Source organism: Priapulus caudatus, unplaced genomic scaffold (assembly GCF_000485595.1).
Source record: "Priapulus caudatus unplaced genomic scaffold, Priapulus_caudatus-5.0.1 Scaffold455, whole genome shotgun sequence".
Classification (NCBI taxonomy): domain Eukaryota; kingdom Metazoa; phylum Priapulida; class Priapulimorpha; order Priapulimorphida; family Priapulidae; genus Priapulus; species Priapulus caudatus.
The window spans coordinates 139037-157216 of record NW_014577516.1 but is presented as its reverse complement, the minus strand read 5'-3'; the positions used below and the strand labels follow the sequence as shown (position 1 = coordinate 157216).

General features: G+C 44.6%; 3 protein-coding genes across 6 annotated transcripts; 1 reads left to right on the top strand and 2 right to left on the bottom strand.

The window, feature by feature from the left end:
• The first annotated feature begins 80 nt into the window (after positions 1–80).
• Positions 81–6538, top strand: LOC106810589 (aftiphilin-like). 4 transcript variants are annotated; one of them, XM_014813994.1, is made up of 7 exons: positions 81–151; positions 1587–2798; positions 3371–3519; positions 3767–3887; positions 4028–4141; positions 4775–4916; positions 5155–6538. In XM_014813994.1, exons 2-7 carry the CDS (start codon positions 1686–1688, stop codon positions 5388–5390), a joined length of 1875 nt encoding a protein of 624 aa, XP_014669480.1. In that variant the 5' UTR covers positions 81–151; positions 1587–1685; the 3' UTR covers positions 5391–6538. The 4 variants fall into 4 exon arrangements, with proteins under 4 accessions (XP_014669480.1, XP_014669478.1, XP_014669477.1 ...); XM_014813992.1 differs by lacking the exon at positions 81–151 and adding an exon at positions 444–475; XM_014813991.1 differs by lacking the exon at positions 81–151 and adding an exon at positions 465–538.
• A 1512-nt stretch (positions 6539–8050) lies between these two features.
• LOC106810578 lies at positions 8051–8683 on the bottom strand. The gene has a single exon (XM_014813972.1). The coding sequence runs from the start codon at positions 8681–8683 to the stop codon at positions 8051–8053; it is 633 nt and encodes a 210-aa protein (XP_014669458.1).
• On the bottom strand, positions 8680–16548 carry LOC106810577. Its single transcript, XM_014813971.1, has 8 exons — positions 16466–16548; positions 14699–14761; positions 13654–14325; positions 12950–13023; positions 11996–12103; positions 11581–11652; positions 9989–11486; positions 8680–9743 (listed from the first exon to the last, which is right to left on the bottom strand). Exons 3-8 carry the CDS (start codon positions 13757–13759, stop codon positions 8680–8682), a joined length of 2922 nt encoding a protein of 973 aa, XP_014669457.1. The 5' UTR covers positions 13760–14325; positions 14699–14761; positions 16466–16548.
• Positions 16549–18180: the final 1632 nt, after the last annotated feature.

Genomic DNA, 18180 nt, shown 5'->3' with positions numbered 1-18180 from the left:
CCATTTTCACAACCAAGTAATTGTGTTCTTCCCATCTTTTACCATTTTAGCCCCCTGTACCCGTATAGGGGCGTTACATATGTCTAGACAGTAGCCACTTGATTGTTGATATCTGTAGTTTTGTAGATCCCTTGCCAATCCATTTTTTTAGGTCTGTTATGAAGTGTTAAATTTGCTGTGATGTTTTTTATATCTCTTGTCATAATCCATCACTTTGGGTGTCATGCTTTGTTTTTATGTCACAGATTGTGGCAATAAAGTCATGATCAGAATAATCACATGGGAATGACTTATAGGAAATATATTCTCCATGTTTTTGAATTAATTAGCATAGCAGCTAGCGCATTTCCACCTGTGGCGGGCGAAGGGCTGAGAGAACAGAGAGCGATTTGTTGGGTTAATATTGTTACACCAGTATTTACTAATACCGACGCAGGGTGGCGCTGGAATCTAACTTGAAACGGAAAAGGTTGAGGTGCTGCTGAGTGATCATCATTCTAAGTTACCATAAGAATTATCATTGTTGCCATATTGCTTTGTATGGATATATTATAACCATAGAATTGATTACAATTACTGTTAACTTAATCATTAATGCACTCATAGTGTGTATCGCGGTCTATTATGAAAGCTATCCGCTTTCACTACCAACCGCTCGGTAAACCCTAGGTAAAGCCTAAAGGTAGATACAATAATGTAACCCAACCCCAGGATAGGGTTGGGTTTGGTTTTGGGTTTGGGTTACATTATTGTATCTTAGACTTAGGTAAAGGTAACAGTTTCAGTGTTTATACTAAACCGACCAGGCTCTCCGACTGTTACACGTCGTAGGATGTGTAGGACGCCAACGTAGTGTTAAGCGAGAAGGAAACTTGTGGCTATGTTTATACTAGCTTCCTGGACCTAGTCTAGTAGTAGTACTAGTAGTCACAGTGTCATCAGACCACTGTCCACTAGTAGATTAGCGGTACTGTTTGATTGTTTTGCAGCTATACTCACGTGATAATGTGGGTTCATGCCCATGTATATAGGCGCTGACCACAATTCATTTTCGCAGTGTGCGACATGTGCAAATGACAAAATGTGAAAATGATTGAAATGTGGGCAGCTCTTAGTCTTACTCTTAATCTGATAATCAGTTAATGACTCAATTATATCCTTTGGCCATCATGTGTAAGTGACACAGAATTCCAATGAAAGTTATAATTCGGTACTTCAATCTACTAGCCACTGTCACTTGACTTGACAATAATAATTATAATATAATCAGGAGTAAATAAACTGTTTTACGCATTCCACTGTACAGTCACACCAGATATAACTAGTGTGCGTGTAATTCGCATTTGTTTCCTGTCATTTATTAAATCAGAAGAGCCAGTGTGGCGGTGCGTCTACTAGTACTATTATTATTACTATTAGTACCAGCCGCAGATTCGTAGTTGATTGTGCATGTGCAGTCAGCTGCAAAAGAAGTCCCATCATTGTGTTGTCCAGCTAGAGTACATAATCATAATATTGTTATAGGGAGTGATTGCAAGAAAGCAATTGACGTTTAACGTTTATATCTTGTTTGCCCACGTTATAAGGTCAAGGAGTCACATTGCCATCTGGTGGCAACAACAAGTCCAGATCTCAGCAAAAGTTTGACAAAGCCATATGATGGTGTAGGAGTAGGCTGCACAGCGATGTCCAACATCATTCCAGTACTTCCGTCAAGTCCGCCTCCCTTGGACAGTTGTACACAGCATAGCTGGGAGGATGATGATGACTTTGAAGCGTTCACCGGAGCACCAGACTCCCCCGTGCGAATGCCGGGTCATCCATCCACATCAATCCCTGGTGCCACAACACAACTACCCCCAGATGCCACGAAGATCCAGTTTGCAGAGGATACCGGTGACGATGACTTTGCGGACTGGGTAGCGAGCGCTCCACACGACACAGACGCAGGTGGTGGTGCCAGTGTTGCCAACGTTGGTGATGAAATTCAGGCGACCGTGCCGGATTATGAACGTCAGACCAGTACGTTGGGGGAGGAAGGTGGTGACGGGCCACAGTCATCTCAAGCTGCTGTGGCCGAAGAGCCCGATTTCAGCCTCTCATTACCAGATGCCTCGTGTTTCGTCGACAATAGTGCCTTACAGGATGCAGCAGAAGCTGTAACCATTGAGCCAACAGAAGTCGGTAGTGTCTATGCTTCAGCGCTAACAGAGCGCACAGCAGAGGTCACCACCGAGCAGCCAGGGGGTGACTTTGACCAGCCGACCTTGCAGAGTAGTGTTGCCGACTCGCAGTGTGAAGGTTGCTATGACGACAGCAACGGTGATGACTATGGCGACTTTGCTGCTTTTGGAAAGAACGGTTCTCTTCCAAAGCCCACAACATCTGATGCAGCGGATTGGCAACCTGATGCCGTTGTTGACAACGGTGACTTTGCCGATTTCTCTGCTTTTGGGGGTGTGCCATCAATTGAGTCGGCAGGTCAGTGTGACTTTGTGACGACAGCTCAATCGGACCCTGAGACAACAGCTAAACATGACTCCGAAATAGGAACTCCTTGTAATCCCGAGACGACGCATGGGATTCTCAGGGATTTGACGTCTCAAGGTGAGACTGAGACAATACCAGGTGGAGCGAGTGAGGCGGTGATCTCGACAGAGCCTCTTGGTTGTTACCGTGACGACGACGATGATGATTTTGCAGAATTTCAAGAAAGCTCTGCACCTGTTGTTACCATAGATGATGTAGTGGCTTCAGTGGAATCAACTCTTAAAGTTGCAGAGGTTACCATTGGTGAGGTAAGATGATGCTGGGTGCATCAAAAGGTGGTGTTTATTGCAGGTGTACATAGAAAGTCTGTAATAGTACCAGGACCTACATTATCTTACTCTTGATAGTACTAGTACACTAATTTCTAGCAAACATGCGAGGGTGTGTGGCTTTCGTATTTGCCCTAATAAAATTCATTGTAAAATTATTATAGGTATGTTATGATTTGTGCTGAATTGTTGAACTCCAAAGTCATAGGTAATAAAACTAATTTTATGTCCCGACATTAATCTTTGATATATATGTCGTATCAATTAAATTAAAATCACTAATAATGCAATATTTACTATGTATTTTTTTCTGAGATCTCTCTGCCCATTTATAAAAACCTGACCTGTTTCTAAACAAGGACCCCTTAATAAAAAAAAATTTCCTTGATATTGTTTACTTTTATGATCCTTGTATGCTTATCTCTAGGGATTTTATGGAGGTTTTATAACGAATTTAACTCCTAATCTATTGGTAAATTGCATGATTTTTTAGCATATTTATTTGTCTATCTTTATGTAATTTAACTCTTTGTTGTGTTATGCCACTACAGGATTTACAACAGCACCTTGAAAAGGTAATCGAGGGACTTTTCCTAGTGGCTAATGACCTTGATATCCCAGAAGCTGACCTTGAACCTCTGAGACTTCAGCAATGTGTTGTTTGTGATGCAACAGATAAGCCAGCAAGTGATCTGCCTGGGTATGGAGTCGTACTAGATAAATGAGATTTAGTATCTTAATGACTGCAGTATTGATAGATAGCCACAGACACTGTTGACAAGCACACTGCTTTATCATAGTTTTCATGTCCTTGAATAAAATTAATGACCACAATAGCATATGTAACTTTAGTAAAGCTGTGGTAACGAGCTCTGTTAATTATGTGTAAACTGTAATGGTTTTCATTTAAAACTAGAAATAATGTCAGAAACTATACTTTTGCTTAGTGCTGCCATCTGGAGTCAGGTGCAGAAGACTGATGGCACAGCTGCCCTTTCTTACCAGTGGCTGGAATCTGGCAACAACAGGAACTTGTTGAAATCTCTTAGAATTGATACCAGGAATATTGTAAGTAATGTAAAGCATCTTTGTATATTGATATCAGGAGTACATAACAAAGAAACTTTACAGGTTATATTTACATTATATTTGTGTGCAAATCTTGCCTCATATATGATTGACGATGAGATTGTCGACTGTATTTCTAGATACCGAAGAAGCCTCTTGTGCCATTATTTGCGACAGGCATCGGCTTGCTGGAACCTATGAAGCCTTCTGATCCACGATGTGAGCCTCCACCGGTCACGAAACCCTCTGCCCAGGTACAGCATGTTGCTACTATGGTGCGGCAGGGGTAGAAATTGGTTTGAAAACTTACAGGCCAGCCGGGCCTGTAGGTAAGGGATTTTACAAGCCTGCCAGGCAAATGACAGGCCCGCATCATTCCCCGGATACCGCAGCATTTAAAAAAAATAAAAGACTGAAATTTGACATTTTTACAATGGTTTATTTACAGTAATACAAAGAACATAGTTAGTGACTACTAGTGAATGATACGGTGGTAACATGTTATCCCTGTTTGCATGCTGGGGTTGGATTTTCTACAGGCCGCCGGGCTTGCTAGCATTAGAAATCTCAGGCCCAAGCCTTAAAATACGGGCATCGGGCTAGCGCATGCGGGCCCCTTGGGATTTCGACCCATGTGCGGGTTGCCGACTTTCACTGAATTACTATAAGGAACCAACACACACTTTGGGATGATCAACCCCAACGCAATTTGAAATGCATAAACCCCCAAAGTTCTCAATTTTTCTGTTAGGTTACTCTGTGTGAGTGATGAAGTTCGGTTGCCTATAGGCAACCGTAAACAGCAGGGTTGTTGGTAGGTGCCTAGTCAGTAGTTTGTAGCCCGTGGTGATTATAATTATTCCTCTATTGTTACACATTCGTGACAGGAGTGTATCCCAGCAGTGGAGTTTGACTGGGGTTCGAGTGGACTCACCAATCCTCTCTCCAGCACTGTCGATTCTAACCTCCTTGATCTCAGCTTCTTTGCAAGAGAAGCAGAGTTTTCCTCATCCTCGGGCAGTAAGAAAGGTAAGATGTGCTTTTGTGACAGTAAAACTTTTTATCTTCATTTTCGTTTCAAGAAATCAGTGGCACTTGTTTGTGTATCTCCTAAACTAATATGTTTATTCTTCCAAAAGTCTGTAGTATTTCAGAATCTTAAAAAGTTGTAAAGATTTAATGATATAGCATAGGTTTTAGTAGTCTCGATTATTATTAGTCAATCACAAGGAGAGTGTCCGATTACGACTTTTTCTCTGTGTTATAGGCATAGTTATAGGTCTAGAAGATCAAATGCTAAAAGAGGGCAGCACTGGCATGTTGGCTGGTCAACCCCTGCAACAGCTTCTTGCAGGTAGTACTCCCACACTTACTGCCAACACGAGAAAATCTGAGCGATCCAATCTCAGCCCAGAGGCTAGTGCCATATTGGACGGTCTGCCAAATCTTTCCTTCATGCGCTCAAAGGTGTTAATGTTCCCCGTTAAGAATGGGAATATTTAAATTTCAACGTCAAGATCTTGCATACACGGCTTATTAAGGATGCACTGAAAGTCCCTTTTATTATAAATGAAAATGGTATATGTGTACCTCCACACGTGGAGACTCTCTAAATATATGTCAGCATTCTCTCGTATATAGATGTCGAATATATGCAATATATGCAGCTAAACGTAAAGTAGTAAGAGGGCGAATATTGCACCGTTATTGGGCTGCTTGGCTTCTTTGTTGTCATTGCTACATAATATATTAGTTGTGCACATGACATGTTATATACACAGTATGCTAGTTTTGGTTTGTACAACCTATAGCTCTGTCTGTGTTGCAGCAAACTTTTAACATTCCATGTTTTTCCGACCAAATTTAATTAATAAGTTTCAGTGCGGCTGCTACTGTTTACCAGCGATGACAGAGTGAAAAACTGAAATGAAGCTCACCAGTTGTGTGTGGTGTCATCTTTTAAATGTCAGTTAAGTGTTGATCTACTGCCAATTCAACTGGTTATAGGAGGTGAGGGTGCAGTTTTCTTAGGGGTATACTGGTTATAGTATTCTCATGGCGGGGAGCTATGCTGATCTGTAGAATTTCCGATCGTCTCGATCACTGCCAAAATATACATGCATTAATAGAACCATCTTTTAGCATTTTTGACGTTTCAATGTTCGAAGTGGAATAGACAGGAAGAAAAAGACGGTGATTAGAAGCACGTAGTGTATGTACAAATGAGGGTGGTGTTGTACTTTAAAGAATGTAGCTTGTCCTTGACTGTGTTCTAACACTGTGATATGAATCGGGGTATATATATTCTGCTTGTAAATAACTGCAAGCACAGGTATGGGCCTACATACATATTGCTTTACAAACGCTGTCCACTTATTATAGAGAATCAGTTTCTCACATTACGTTTTGTGCTTGAATGTATTTATCTCTCACTGATTTATTTAATATTGGCATATCACAATATTGGAATCATGTACCAAGCTTTTTTCTCGTTGTGGAGCTGTTTTACTCTGTTGTTTCTTAATTAAACAAGGATCACGGTTGTTTTTCAGAGAGAAGATTGTACGAAAATTATAGAAGATATCACGTAATTGTGTATGTTGTGCATACTGTCAAATAACAACGTTGCAATAAATATTGTTAAAACAGAAGACTTATAGTTCAGGTCATTAACTGAAACAGTTTGATGTGACTCACACTGTCGTATGTCCGTAAAACTATATGTCCCCTAGCTGTCCGCATCACCAACCGAAAGCCTAATGTCTTTCTTCGAGTACGTTCCTTCTTTGTTGATTCGATGTCAATAAGGTATATGCTTGCAGTGGCAGCATGTGTGACTTCATGAAACATCTGTAGCCGGTTTCATTCCGTCTACTCTCCCGTCAGTAGATATAATACAATCAAGATGTGTTCTAACATATATGAAGAAGTGAATAGTTGAAGAAGTGTTGAGTTTTATGAAAATATTAATAAGACCAAAAGTCAAAGTACATATACAGGCGCAATATGTTTACGAAACAAGGCAAACGCATTTGTAAGTAATTTTAAGATTATGGCAACCGCTATATATACGCACTATGCCACGGTAAAAATATTCTGCGCGTATAGGGTTATGATTGTTTGAATAGAAGAAACTTTCCTATTCTTACTGACTATACTTCCTGAGACTCACAACCAAACAAAAATGCGGTTTTCAATACTTTTTCATAACAATTTTCTATAAAATCAATTCAACTGAAATTACAACATAAAATAATAATAGATTGCACTGGTGACAACAACAAAGTTAGCTCTGAACATCCTTCTTCGAATCTAGACGTCGTCATGGTACGTTGATATACACACAAATTATCGACATTAGTCTTTGTTAACCATATGAAAACAATCTCGTAACTAAATATTTAGTATAAAAGTGAGCTATGTTATTACTTTCGGTAAGCCGCTGCTGCTACATGAGACTCATTCTCTCGTCTGATCAATCGTTCACCTTCCTGCGACCTTTTGTCTTCATTAGCAATTAGCTCAGCGAGTAGCCAGCTAACTAATAGTGTTAATTTTTTTTCAGTGAATATTTCGCTGACAATGGGCCCCAGTCCTATCAGGGGACCCCTCACTAGGAATAGCACAGGAATAAATCCCAGATCCGCCGCGTCCATCGCATTCTACGTCTCATTTAGACGTTATGCCATATTTGTCTCTTGTAGGGCCATGGCTCCCAACGATTGAATCAGGCTCTTGTGGGTTGCACACTGGTGGCGTTTCAGTCTCTGTCTGGCGGCACCCTAATATTGTAGCAGTCTGTGCATTTTGGTAGCCTGTTTGTTCTTTTTGACTTGGAAGCAAGGCAGGCTGTTTTGTGTGATTACCTGTTGGTGAATGAAGCTCATCTTGCTGGTACGCCGATGGTGTGTTAGTCTCTTCAGGGTGATATTCTGTTGGTGAATCAATCTGTTCTTTTTGATAACCCAAGTATAGGTCATCCTGTTCTCGGTTGTACTCTGGCGGTGACCCATTATATGCTGGTTGGTACCCTGATGGGGAATCATTATGTTTTGGTTGGTCGCCTGATCGTGTGGCAGACTGTTCTTGGTCATACCCTAGTAGTGAGTCAGCCTCTTCTTTCTGGTACCCTAATGATGTATTAGTCTGTTCTTGGTGATACCCTAATGGTGTGTCATGTAGTTCTTGGTGATACCCTGATGGTGTGGCAGGCTGTTCTTGGTGATACCCTGATGGTGTGGCAGGCTGTTCTTGGTGATACCCTGATGGTGTGGCAGGCTGCTCTTGGTGATACCCTGATGGTGTGGCAGGCTGTTCTTGGGCGATACCCTTGATGTGTATTGCAGTCTGTTCTTGGTGATACCCTGATGGTGTGTCAGGTTGTTCTTGGTGATATCCTGATGGTGTGGCAGGCTGTTCTTGGTGATACCCAGATGGTGAGGCACTTTGTTCTTGGTGATACCCTGATGGTGTGTCAGGTTGATCTTGGTGATAACCTGATGGTGTGGTAGGCTGTTCTTGGTGATCATGATACCCTGATGGTGTGGCAGGCTGCTTCTTCGGTGATACCCTGATGGTGTGGCAGGTTGTTCTTGGTGATACCTGATGGTGGGCAGTTGTTCTGGTGATACCCTGATGGTGTGGCAGGCTGTTCTTGGTGATACACCTGATGGTGTGGCAGGCGTTCTTGTGATACCCTGATGGTGTGGCAGGCTGTTCTTGGTGATACCCTGATGGTGTGGCAGGTTGTTCTTGGTGATACCCTGATGGTGTGGCAGGCTGTTCTTGGTGATCATGATACCCTGATGGTGTGGCAGCGCTGTGCTCTGGGTGAATACCCTGATGGTGTGGCAGGCTGCTCTTGGCGATACCGTGTTGGCGTGGCAGGCTGTTCTTGGTGATCATGATACCCTGATGGTGTGGCAGGCTGTTCTTGGTGATACCCTGATGGTGTGGCAGGTTGTTCTTGGTGATACCCTGATGGTGTGGCAGGCTGTTCTTGGTGATACCCTGATGGTGTGGCAGGCTGTTCTTGGTGATACCCTGATGGTGTGGCAGGCTGCTCTTGGTGATACCCTGATGGTGTGGCAGGCTGCTTTTGGTGATACCCTAATAGTGTCGCAGGCTGATCTTGGGGATACCCTGATGGTGTGGCACTTTGTTCTTGGTGATGCCCTGATGGTGTGTTAAGCTGATCTTGGTGATATCCTGGTAGTACATATGTCTGTTCTTGGAGGTACCCTGGTTGTGTAACAATCTGTTCTGGATAGTACCCCAATGGTGAGGCGGTCTGCTCTTTATGGTACTCTGATAATAAACCAGGCTGTTCTCGGTGGCTCCCTAATGGTGAACCATTCTGTTTTGGGTGAGACTCTAATAGTAATTCACCCTGTTCCGGATGAGGCGCAAATTGTAACTGACTCTCGTTTGTATGGTCCCCAGCTATGTCTGGTTGTTCTGTGAAGTACCCATATTGTGAGTTAGGCTGGTGAGTTTGATTGTATACAGGAGCGGGGAAAAGCTGTTCTGTTCCGTACCCAACAATAGAGCCAGTCCATTCTGGCTGGTGCCTAACTAATGGGTTCGTCGCTTCTGGGGGGTACATAACTGTCGCGTCGGTCTGTTCTCTGTGGTACCCAGTTGACAACCATGGCTGCTCGTAATAATGTCTAGGCACGTAGTCGGTCGGCGTCGAATGGTTCCTAGTCAAGTACCCAGTTTGTGGAAGGTTCCACCTTGTTGTGGACGCATGTTCTCCAGCGGCTGTGTTGAGCTGTGACGGCTGCTGGTGGAATTGGTTCGGCCAGAGTGCATGGTGAGCGCATTGCATTGCGGCGATGCAGCTTCCTGTACTGGCTGCAACATAACCAAAGACAAGTAACTCGTGTGCACATGCATGCGGATTGACCCCCTTCTCTGAACTCTGCTTATATTTGTTGCCATGTCCATGGTGCTTGCGACTGCATTCAAGTAGAGATGAAAAAGTCATGTATAATAAATATTGCTATGCAAAACGTTAGCAATGATAAGCAAAAATAACTATATTAGTAGATAAAAGCTATTACTAGTTAAACAAGCTAAACAATTGTAACCTGTTTCACCTTGATCATCTGCATTCGGGTAGACGTTCACAGGATCGTTGCAGACGTATGTCTGTGTGTTGCTATCATGATAGGCGACGTCTTCGCCACCTTTATCGGGCGAATTTGTTAATGGCTGAAGCCCCGACTGAGGCACTGATTCACTATCTCCACCGTAATTAAAACTGTGCGGTTGCCTGCCGTAATGGTTCACGACAATACTAGCGTTTTGATCCTGCCAGATGGCGCCATGGTCTGCCTCTGCAGACGAAGAATTATAGTTCATACAAGCGTCCGTCGCACTCCTCTGTTCGAAATGCATGTCTAGGGGTTCATCTAACCCAACTTTGCTACGGCAACGCTGACCGCCGGCGTAAAGATCACGCGTCTCAGACGGAACGCACATGCTTTTGGAGGCGTTCGCTGATCCATATGTGATCCACGTGGGAGGTGCTGCCACCGCTGGATCGTTACTCGGGGAGGCGGTATAGTCGTCCATGCATGTTAACTGCGACGACTCATGGCTGTTCTCCGCGCCCTGGCTGGGTCTTTTAGCGCTGACATAAAAATGATCTTGATCGGCCGTGTCAGTGTCCCCGTATTGTACAGATAACGATCTGGCGACATCGTGCTCTGTCGCACTCACGACAGTGCCTTCACACGCATCGGGTGGCAGATACGTATCACTGCCGGTGTCGCCAAACACGCTAGAAACTGTCATGCCATGGCCAAGACCTTGAGCTTCTATACGTGTCTCACTATACAGGGCGGATTCTTCGCTGGCGTCGGTAACAGCGAGTAATTTCTCGTGAGTCACCCTCGTCGTCGCTGTCTGAGGCACGTCGTTGCCGTGGCGACGCGCCTGCAGTCCTAGCTGTGGATCGCCGGCGATTGAAGGCAAGGGCGTCGTGTAGGGATAAAAGCCGTCGCCAAAGACGCTGATCCCATGACACGTAACGTCGGCGTCGTCGTCGTTGTTGTTCTCGTCGACGCCACGGTCCGACGAGCGGCCATGTTCGCCACCCTGCCACGTCCACGCCGGCGGCACGGCGGCCTGCTGCGGACCGTATCCATGGTTACCGCTCACGGGCCATTGCGTCGGCCAGCCGCCCTGTACTGTGCGGCCGGTTGCGCGTGTGCGAGCGTGAGCGGTGGCGTTGCTACCGCTGCTCGGTCGCACGCAGGGCACCGGCGTCACACAGTAGTTATCGACGTGTAGATAGATCGGCATACGCGGCAGCAGCGCCGGCACCGGTAAGACGCAAGGCGGCGGTTCGCACGTCGCCAGGAGGGCGTCCTCGGGGTAGCTGATAATCGGTAGCGGCTCCAGCAGGTATCTCAGGGGACTCACGTCACCAGCTTGCGTCGCGGGAGGTTGCTCGGTCATTCCCTGCTGTCCAGGTGGCGCCGGTGTTCCCGGTAGAATGTGCCGGGGCGTCTGCGATCCTAGTGTCTTCTCCTGCAGCCCGACAGGTGGCGCTGGTTCGCTCGGTGACTCGTCTGGCTCCTTGCACGCCACCTGCAAACTGCAGTAGTGATACATCGTGCTTGATCACGGGGGGGGGGGGCGTGGTGCGCCCATCTTAGGCTGCGATGTAAACATATTTACTCACCTTTCGCGTCTTGCGTTTTTCACCCTTCAGTTTGATTCTTCTCAGACGCTGCCTGCTGTTTTGGAACCACAACTGTAAAAAGTAAATTCCAGCGCGGTAAATGTGATATAGTAGGTAGGGCCTACGTGCAATCACAAAGGTACTAATTAATATACCTAACAGAGATATTACCATATATCTTTGTAATCAAACTGAAGCCTATATGTAATTGTATTGTACGTAATAATATGTAAAAATATATAAATCTTCGTCATTTTCGTGTAGTTTTTACAATATATAAATGCGTGCGCGGAATTGCTTTAAAATAAACACTATTATTTTGGCCATCGATTATATATAACGATTATATCTGCGCAAAGTCAAATCGTAGCAACGTAATAAGTAGCGGGCGTACTACGCATACGCGCGTACGTACGGTGACTTTCTGCAGGGTCAGGTCAGCGATGTTGGCGATGCCGCTGCGCTGGTCGGCCGTCGGGTATTTATTCTGCTGGAACATCAACTCCAGAATGTGCAGCTGCATCTAAAAACGAGCGAAAACCAGAGATTAAAGCACCTAAAGATGTATCTACACCGGATGCACTTTCGGGCTGGGTGATGATAATTGTGACAATAATATACATGAGCCATTTAATTGACCTTGGCAAGGATGAGACGGGATCGTAAAACCTCGAGCAGAGATGATAATGATACCTAATCAGTATATATGGGTTGTTATAGTCTGGTAACTTCGCAAAAAACACTAGGCCAATAAACCACGTTTAGACTATAAGCGGCTACAAATAACATGCTCTCCCAATTCTCTCTATCTCTATCTCCCCCTCTCTCCCTCTCTCCCTCTCTCCCTCTCTCCCTCTCTCCCTCTCTCCCTCTCTCTCTCTGTCTCTCTCCCTCTACCCTCTCCCCCGCCTTCCCTCTCAATCTCTCTCTCCGCTCACTCTCTCTTCTTCTCTCCTCTCATCTCTCTCACTCGCTCACTTTCTCTCGCGCGCGTTAGCTAGCTCGCTATTCCTCGCTCATTCGCTCCCACTCACTCTCTCTTCTGCTACTACTCACTCTCTCGCTCGCTCTCTCTATCTCGCTCTGTCGCTCGCACTCTCCCAGTCTCTCTCTCTCTCTCTCTCTCTCTCTCTCTCTCTCTCTCTCTCTCTCACTCTCTATCTATCAATCTCGCTCTCCCCTTCTCTCCCCTCCTCTCTCTCGTCCTATCACGCACTCCTCTCCTCTCCCTTCTCTCCATCTCTTTCCCCTTCCCTCTCTTTCTCCCTCCCACCCTCCTTCCCTCTTCCCTCTTTCATCCCTCCTTCTTTGTCTCCCACCCTTTCTCCCATCACCCCACTCTCTTCCAGTAATACATGAGGGCACTCACACTTGTTAATGCCGTCTTCGCACGCTGGTTGTACTTTCGCAGCCTTCTCGCCTGGTCCTCGCTTAGATGAGGAGCTGTATATATAAGCAAGCACAGACACCACGCATATGCTTATATAATAGCTTAATTTACTGCATCATATGTTTTGTAACAATCAATGTGCACACAGACGGGCGCCGATAGTAAAAGCAGTTAACGACGGAATATAAAATAATGTTTAATAGTGAATGTATAGCAGAAGACGCATAGTGTATATACTTAGTTGTTTAACAGAGTAGCTACGTTTTTAATAGCCGTTTAAAAATCGTTGAAATAGCCGCAGATCCAAACAGTAAGTAAAAAGGTGCAACTTCAGTAAGTAGCAAGGGAAACCTCACAGATATGGTTTCCTCCATAATACCGCGGCTACCCAACGCGGCCGAAAAAATTAACCGATTTCACGGGTGGATTGTTCGATTGGGACCATAAACCCAAAATGTTGAAACGCATTACACCTTGTCAGACCGCTCGAACCTATGCTACGTGCGATACGGTGAATGACAAGGTTGCCTATATTAACCTAACTAAAACTAACCGATGCGTCTCGAACGCGAGGGCGCGACGCGACAAAATTGGGGCGGAATTTGTATGGGGCCACTAATAAATAACATGGTAACACGCATCTACGCGCGCGCTAACGATAAATGGCAGGTCGCTCTACTCACTCTCAGTAGTCGCTGCTGGCGCCTCGGCACCGGAGCCGACCTTCTCCTCATGTCTCCTGCCTGCCTCTCGGCCATGCTCCGCTCGCTTCTCAGTTTCCCCCAACATGGCTGACCGGAAGGCGCCTCCCGGAACGGGCGCCGAGGAGGAGGTGGTGACGGGAGCTAACTCTGGAAGGGTTTGTTTGGACTGGGAAGTCAAGGAAGAGGATGTGGTGGTCACCACGCAAGAATCAGCTGTTGTGGTGGCTAAGGGATTGGGTAAATTAGCGGGAATTGCGACGTTGATGGGTGCAGATCTAGTGGTTCCTTCGGCGGTGGTAGCGGGTGAGGTGGTGTCGGGTCTCGAGGTGAAGATATGCGATGAGGTGTCGGGGCTGGACGCAGGAGATGAGTTCGTGCTAGGGGTCAGAGTAGAATGGGATGTATATTCGAGAGCATTGGGCGGGGAGTCGGTACTAGACAACGTAACCCTATGTGCAAGATCAGAGGAAGATGCCGTACTGGGTGAGGCAGTAGTGGAGGATGAAGTCCTGTGTCTACGCTTAGAGGAAGGTGTAGTACATAGATCAGGGGTAGTAGATAATTGACGATCTTGTATAAGCTCAGGTGATGGAGTAGAACTAAGTGTAGGGGTAAGACTGAACGTAGTCCCTTGTCTGACGTCAGGGGAATCTGTAGTAGTAAGAGTAGACGTGGGAGACCGCACAGCCGCGTTTGTGACGTCAGGGGAAGGTGTGGCGCTACTAAGTGTTAGCGCAGGACAGATCAGAGACCCGTGCGTAATCTCAGGGGACGATGTAATACAAGGTGTGGGAGCGAGAGATAACGGAGACACTTTTGTCAAGACGGGTGAAGGTGTAGGACTAAGTACGGTTGTAAGGCTGGGCGTTATTTCGTGGGTATCGTCAGGTGAAACAGTAGTACAAGATGTTGCAGTAGGGTGCACCTGAGCCCCGTTAGATGCGTCTGATTCGGGTTCCAAGCGGACACTCTGGCCGTTTACATCTCGGTCGGTATTCATGTCAACTGTTGCTCTAAATCTTACTCTAATTTTGCGGCGACGGGAGTTTGGATCCTGGTAGTGTATGTGTCCTGCTACACGAACGGCCTAGAAAAATGTTATAAAATCGATTTATTATAATTTTCTGAGAAGAACTATTTGTATGCAAACCGAATACGCCATCCGTTAAGACAGACTTCGTAATTACATTTGGCCTTGCCCGCGCAGGTGCCAGAGATAAATACTATATTGTTATAAATATGTATAATTTGTTTAACAGTGTGTTGACGCGTGAGTTCGTAAAAGCACTCATAATTAGACAGGTTATGTATATTACTCTAGCTTTTATAGTTGCCCCCAATAATGTTACATTAATAATGGTCGGGGTGGCAATTTAAGGTCATCTTGCATTCATATTTGCACAACTATGCATTATTTGACATCGTTTATTTTTGGAAGTGACCTTGCGACGACAGTTTACGTTCATCCTGTCCCTACACGCAACGCGTTCGTAAATTTTCTCTCTACTTGACTTATCACACTAACGATGTTTTGAACAAAGTTTAAGCTTAATCATATCCCTAACCATAACCGTAGCGTAATACCAGTATAATTGCAATAACCGGTATAATTGCAGACAGTCGCCGGTCCGTGTACGTAACGCGCGAGTGACGCGTAATCAAGCTGGAGTAAAAAATCAATGTTTTTATTCACTTTTGGTATAATTTAACGTTTGTGAAAAAGGATTAATGACACAGTACGAATGATGTAATTGATGCAGTACATAGCCGGATTTAGCTTAAAGGAAACGGGGGAGGGGTATTTGAATGAAGGCGTGCCGAAGGTAAGTGGTGCTAGGGTGGCCCCATTTTACTAGTATCATAACTTCAGAAGTGAATGATAATAGATTATCTATATTAATAATCTATTTATAATCTATTATGATTTACTCCTGATAACATTAGTTAGTGGCTGAACAGGAGGGTACAACACCCCAACCCCCTCTAGATCCGCCACTGCAGTATGAGGACCAATGTTTAAAAACATAAAATATACACTATTTGAGGGTGCTTTAATATACACAGTGGCTAATGGAAGGGGCCCACGAACCACTCACACACGCTTGCATGCTAAGATGAAAGTTTAACTACGGGAAGACGTTATTTAATCACTACGTATTTTAGTTCTAACCTTAAATCTACTTATCAGCTACTAGTTACTATCCATCTACTTTTTACAGCTCACATTTCTACATTCTACTACTTTTTACTCGCTTTTCGAATACTGCTCATTTCTACATAAACCACTTTGTATATATAATAACAAGAACTAATAATACATTATGTATTTTTAGCTCTTGATAATAATAAAGTTGCCATTCACTACGAAGATGTAGTGTTGATGTTATGTTCAGTACTGTACGCAGGTCATGTGCTGAACTACGTATGCATTTTGTGATTTTCGACTTATGTAAATATCGACTCACGCAAGGTTCTAAGAATAGTCCTTAATTGCGTACGTCGCAGATTGTCTGGCATAGTTTTCTGGTAGACTGCAAGATCTCGTTTGGATGTACATGTTATTGACTGAATTATTTTCAAATTTGATCATTTCACATACGCTGCAGCTTATCATCGAGAACTACCCTAAATGAATCAAGAACCGGACAGCATAACTGCCGGCAGTGATCTACAGTATACATATCGTTCATTACATATTGCAGGCTACATAGACGGAGCTCGTTCGTAACTAAATCTGCTAATACTGCAAACAACTAATGTCAACTAGGAAGAATGATCGGATTTGGCTTACTGCAAACGAGTCGGAATTGCCCGGGCGAGAACATTCACGAAGCACTTGCACATAAGTCACGAAGCAGTCGCTCGCATGGTCTGTTTGTCCGTGTCGCGACTGTCACCGCAGTGGCTGTAGAAATGGCTTCGTTCCGGTCTGTGACGTTAGTTCCGGCGCCAGCTCGGATTCGTAAATGTTCCGTTAACGCTCATTGATATTTTTGTACACAATTTATTTATTTATACATCCACCATCCATCTATTTACGTGTCTGCGTATATGTGTATATCAGTAGGCATGTTTTTCATTTACCGTTGTCTGTCACAGGGGTTGTCTGGGGGTCAGAACGCCCTCCTCTTTTTTTGCAAGCCTGATTTTTTCAGAATGTGGAAAAATCCATCTCCCTCAAAGATAATAGTAATAATAAAGTAAAACCACTTCAAAATATAACATGTATAGTTAGAATCCTCCGCATTTCTCAAATTGGAAAATACAGCTACCTCCTACAACACCTACCCTCCAGCATTCACCTTACCCTTTAATAATCTATCATGCGTTAAGATTTCTTTCACCACAATCTACTCCTCCAGACAATCGCATGCACATGCGCAAATAATAGCTATCATGTAACCGAGAAACATGGAAAAAACGAAGACGCTCTAGAAGAATGTGTAGCAAATTGGCGGGGCGGGTAATTTTCTGCCCGTGTTCTGGTTCAACTCGCTGGAACTGGCATCTTAGCTCGTCTGCGTTGCGACCGTCCGTCTGGGGCCGATGTAGAGGTTGATGTTACCTCATTGTTATATTGGACAGGTCCATAATAATAGGTATTATCACCTATCCTTATTTTCGTCGGATGTAATCAGCATATAGCTTGCGTCTCTGCTGCGCTCATCATTAACTCGTTGTATGCTGAATTATTTGGCTAAGATTGTCATTATGTAATTTGCTCTTGCCGAATTGCGTGCTTGGTATAGGCAATAATTACCAATGGTCGCTTATTCAAAATTAATTGGGTAATTACAGCAAGTACCGAAACGGCGATTCAGAGTAACATTCAAGTAAATGGGTTTATGGGTTTAGCGGTCTGACAAATCTAAAATCGTACATACAAACGTACCCACACATACGTACGCACGTACGCGCGCGCACACATCGCATAGTACCATCTACAACGTACGTTTTGACCTATGAATGGCAGTTGCAAAAAAATCTCTTCTTTGATAACAACAGACTGACCGCAGTAGCCGCACCACGCCCGCCATACCGGTGGCAATCGCTGGTAATATGCCGGTCACCTGTTAATGCGGCCCTCACGTGTATAGTTAATTGCCGCCGAACATACAACCCTTTATGCGGGGATAGTTTGCATTTAAAACTCATCCTCGCTGCGGATCAGCGTTAGGCTGGCTGCGGAAGGCTGCTCAGACCTTCGCTGCGAATCGTCTCCGTATCGGCACGAGGCTATGCGCTTTCTTTGTCGCGTGTAATTATCGCTCTATTCATCTCTGATTGTATCAGGAGTAGATAATAGAAGTCTTCTATTATCTACTCCTGATTGTATCATTATTAGCATAGACACATGAAGGCGAATAGAGAGTACGCTGCTCAGGATCGTGCTATTGGTACGAAACGATTAAAGACGTGATGAGCATGAATGGAGCGTATCTATTCATTTATCTATCTATCTATTCACCCATCCATCCATCCATCCTACCTACCTACCTACCTACC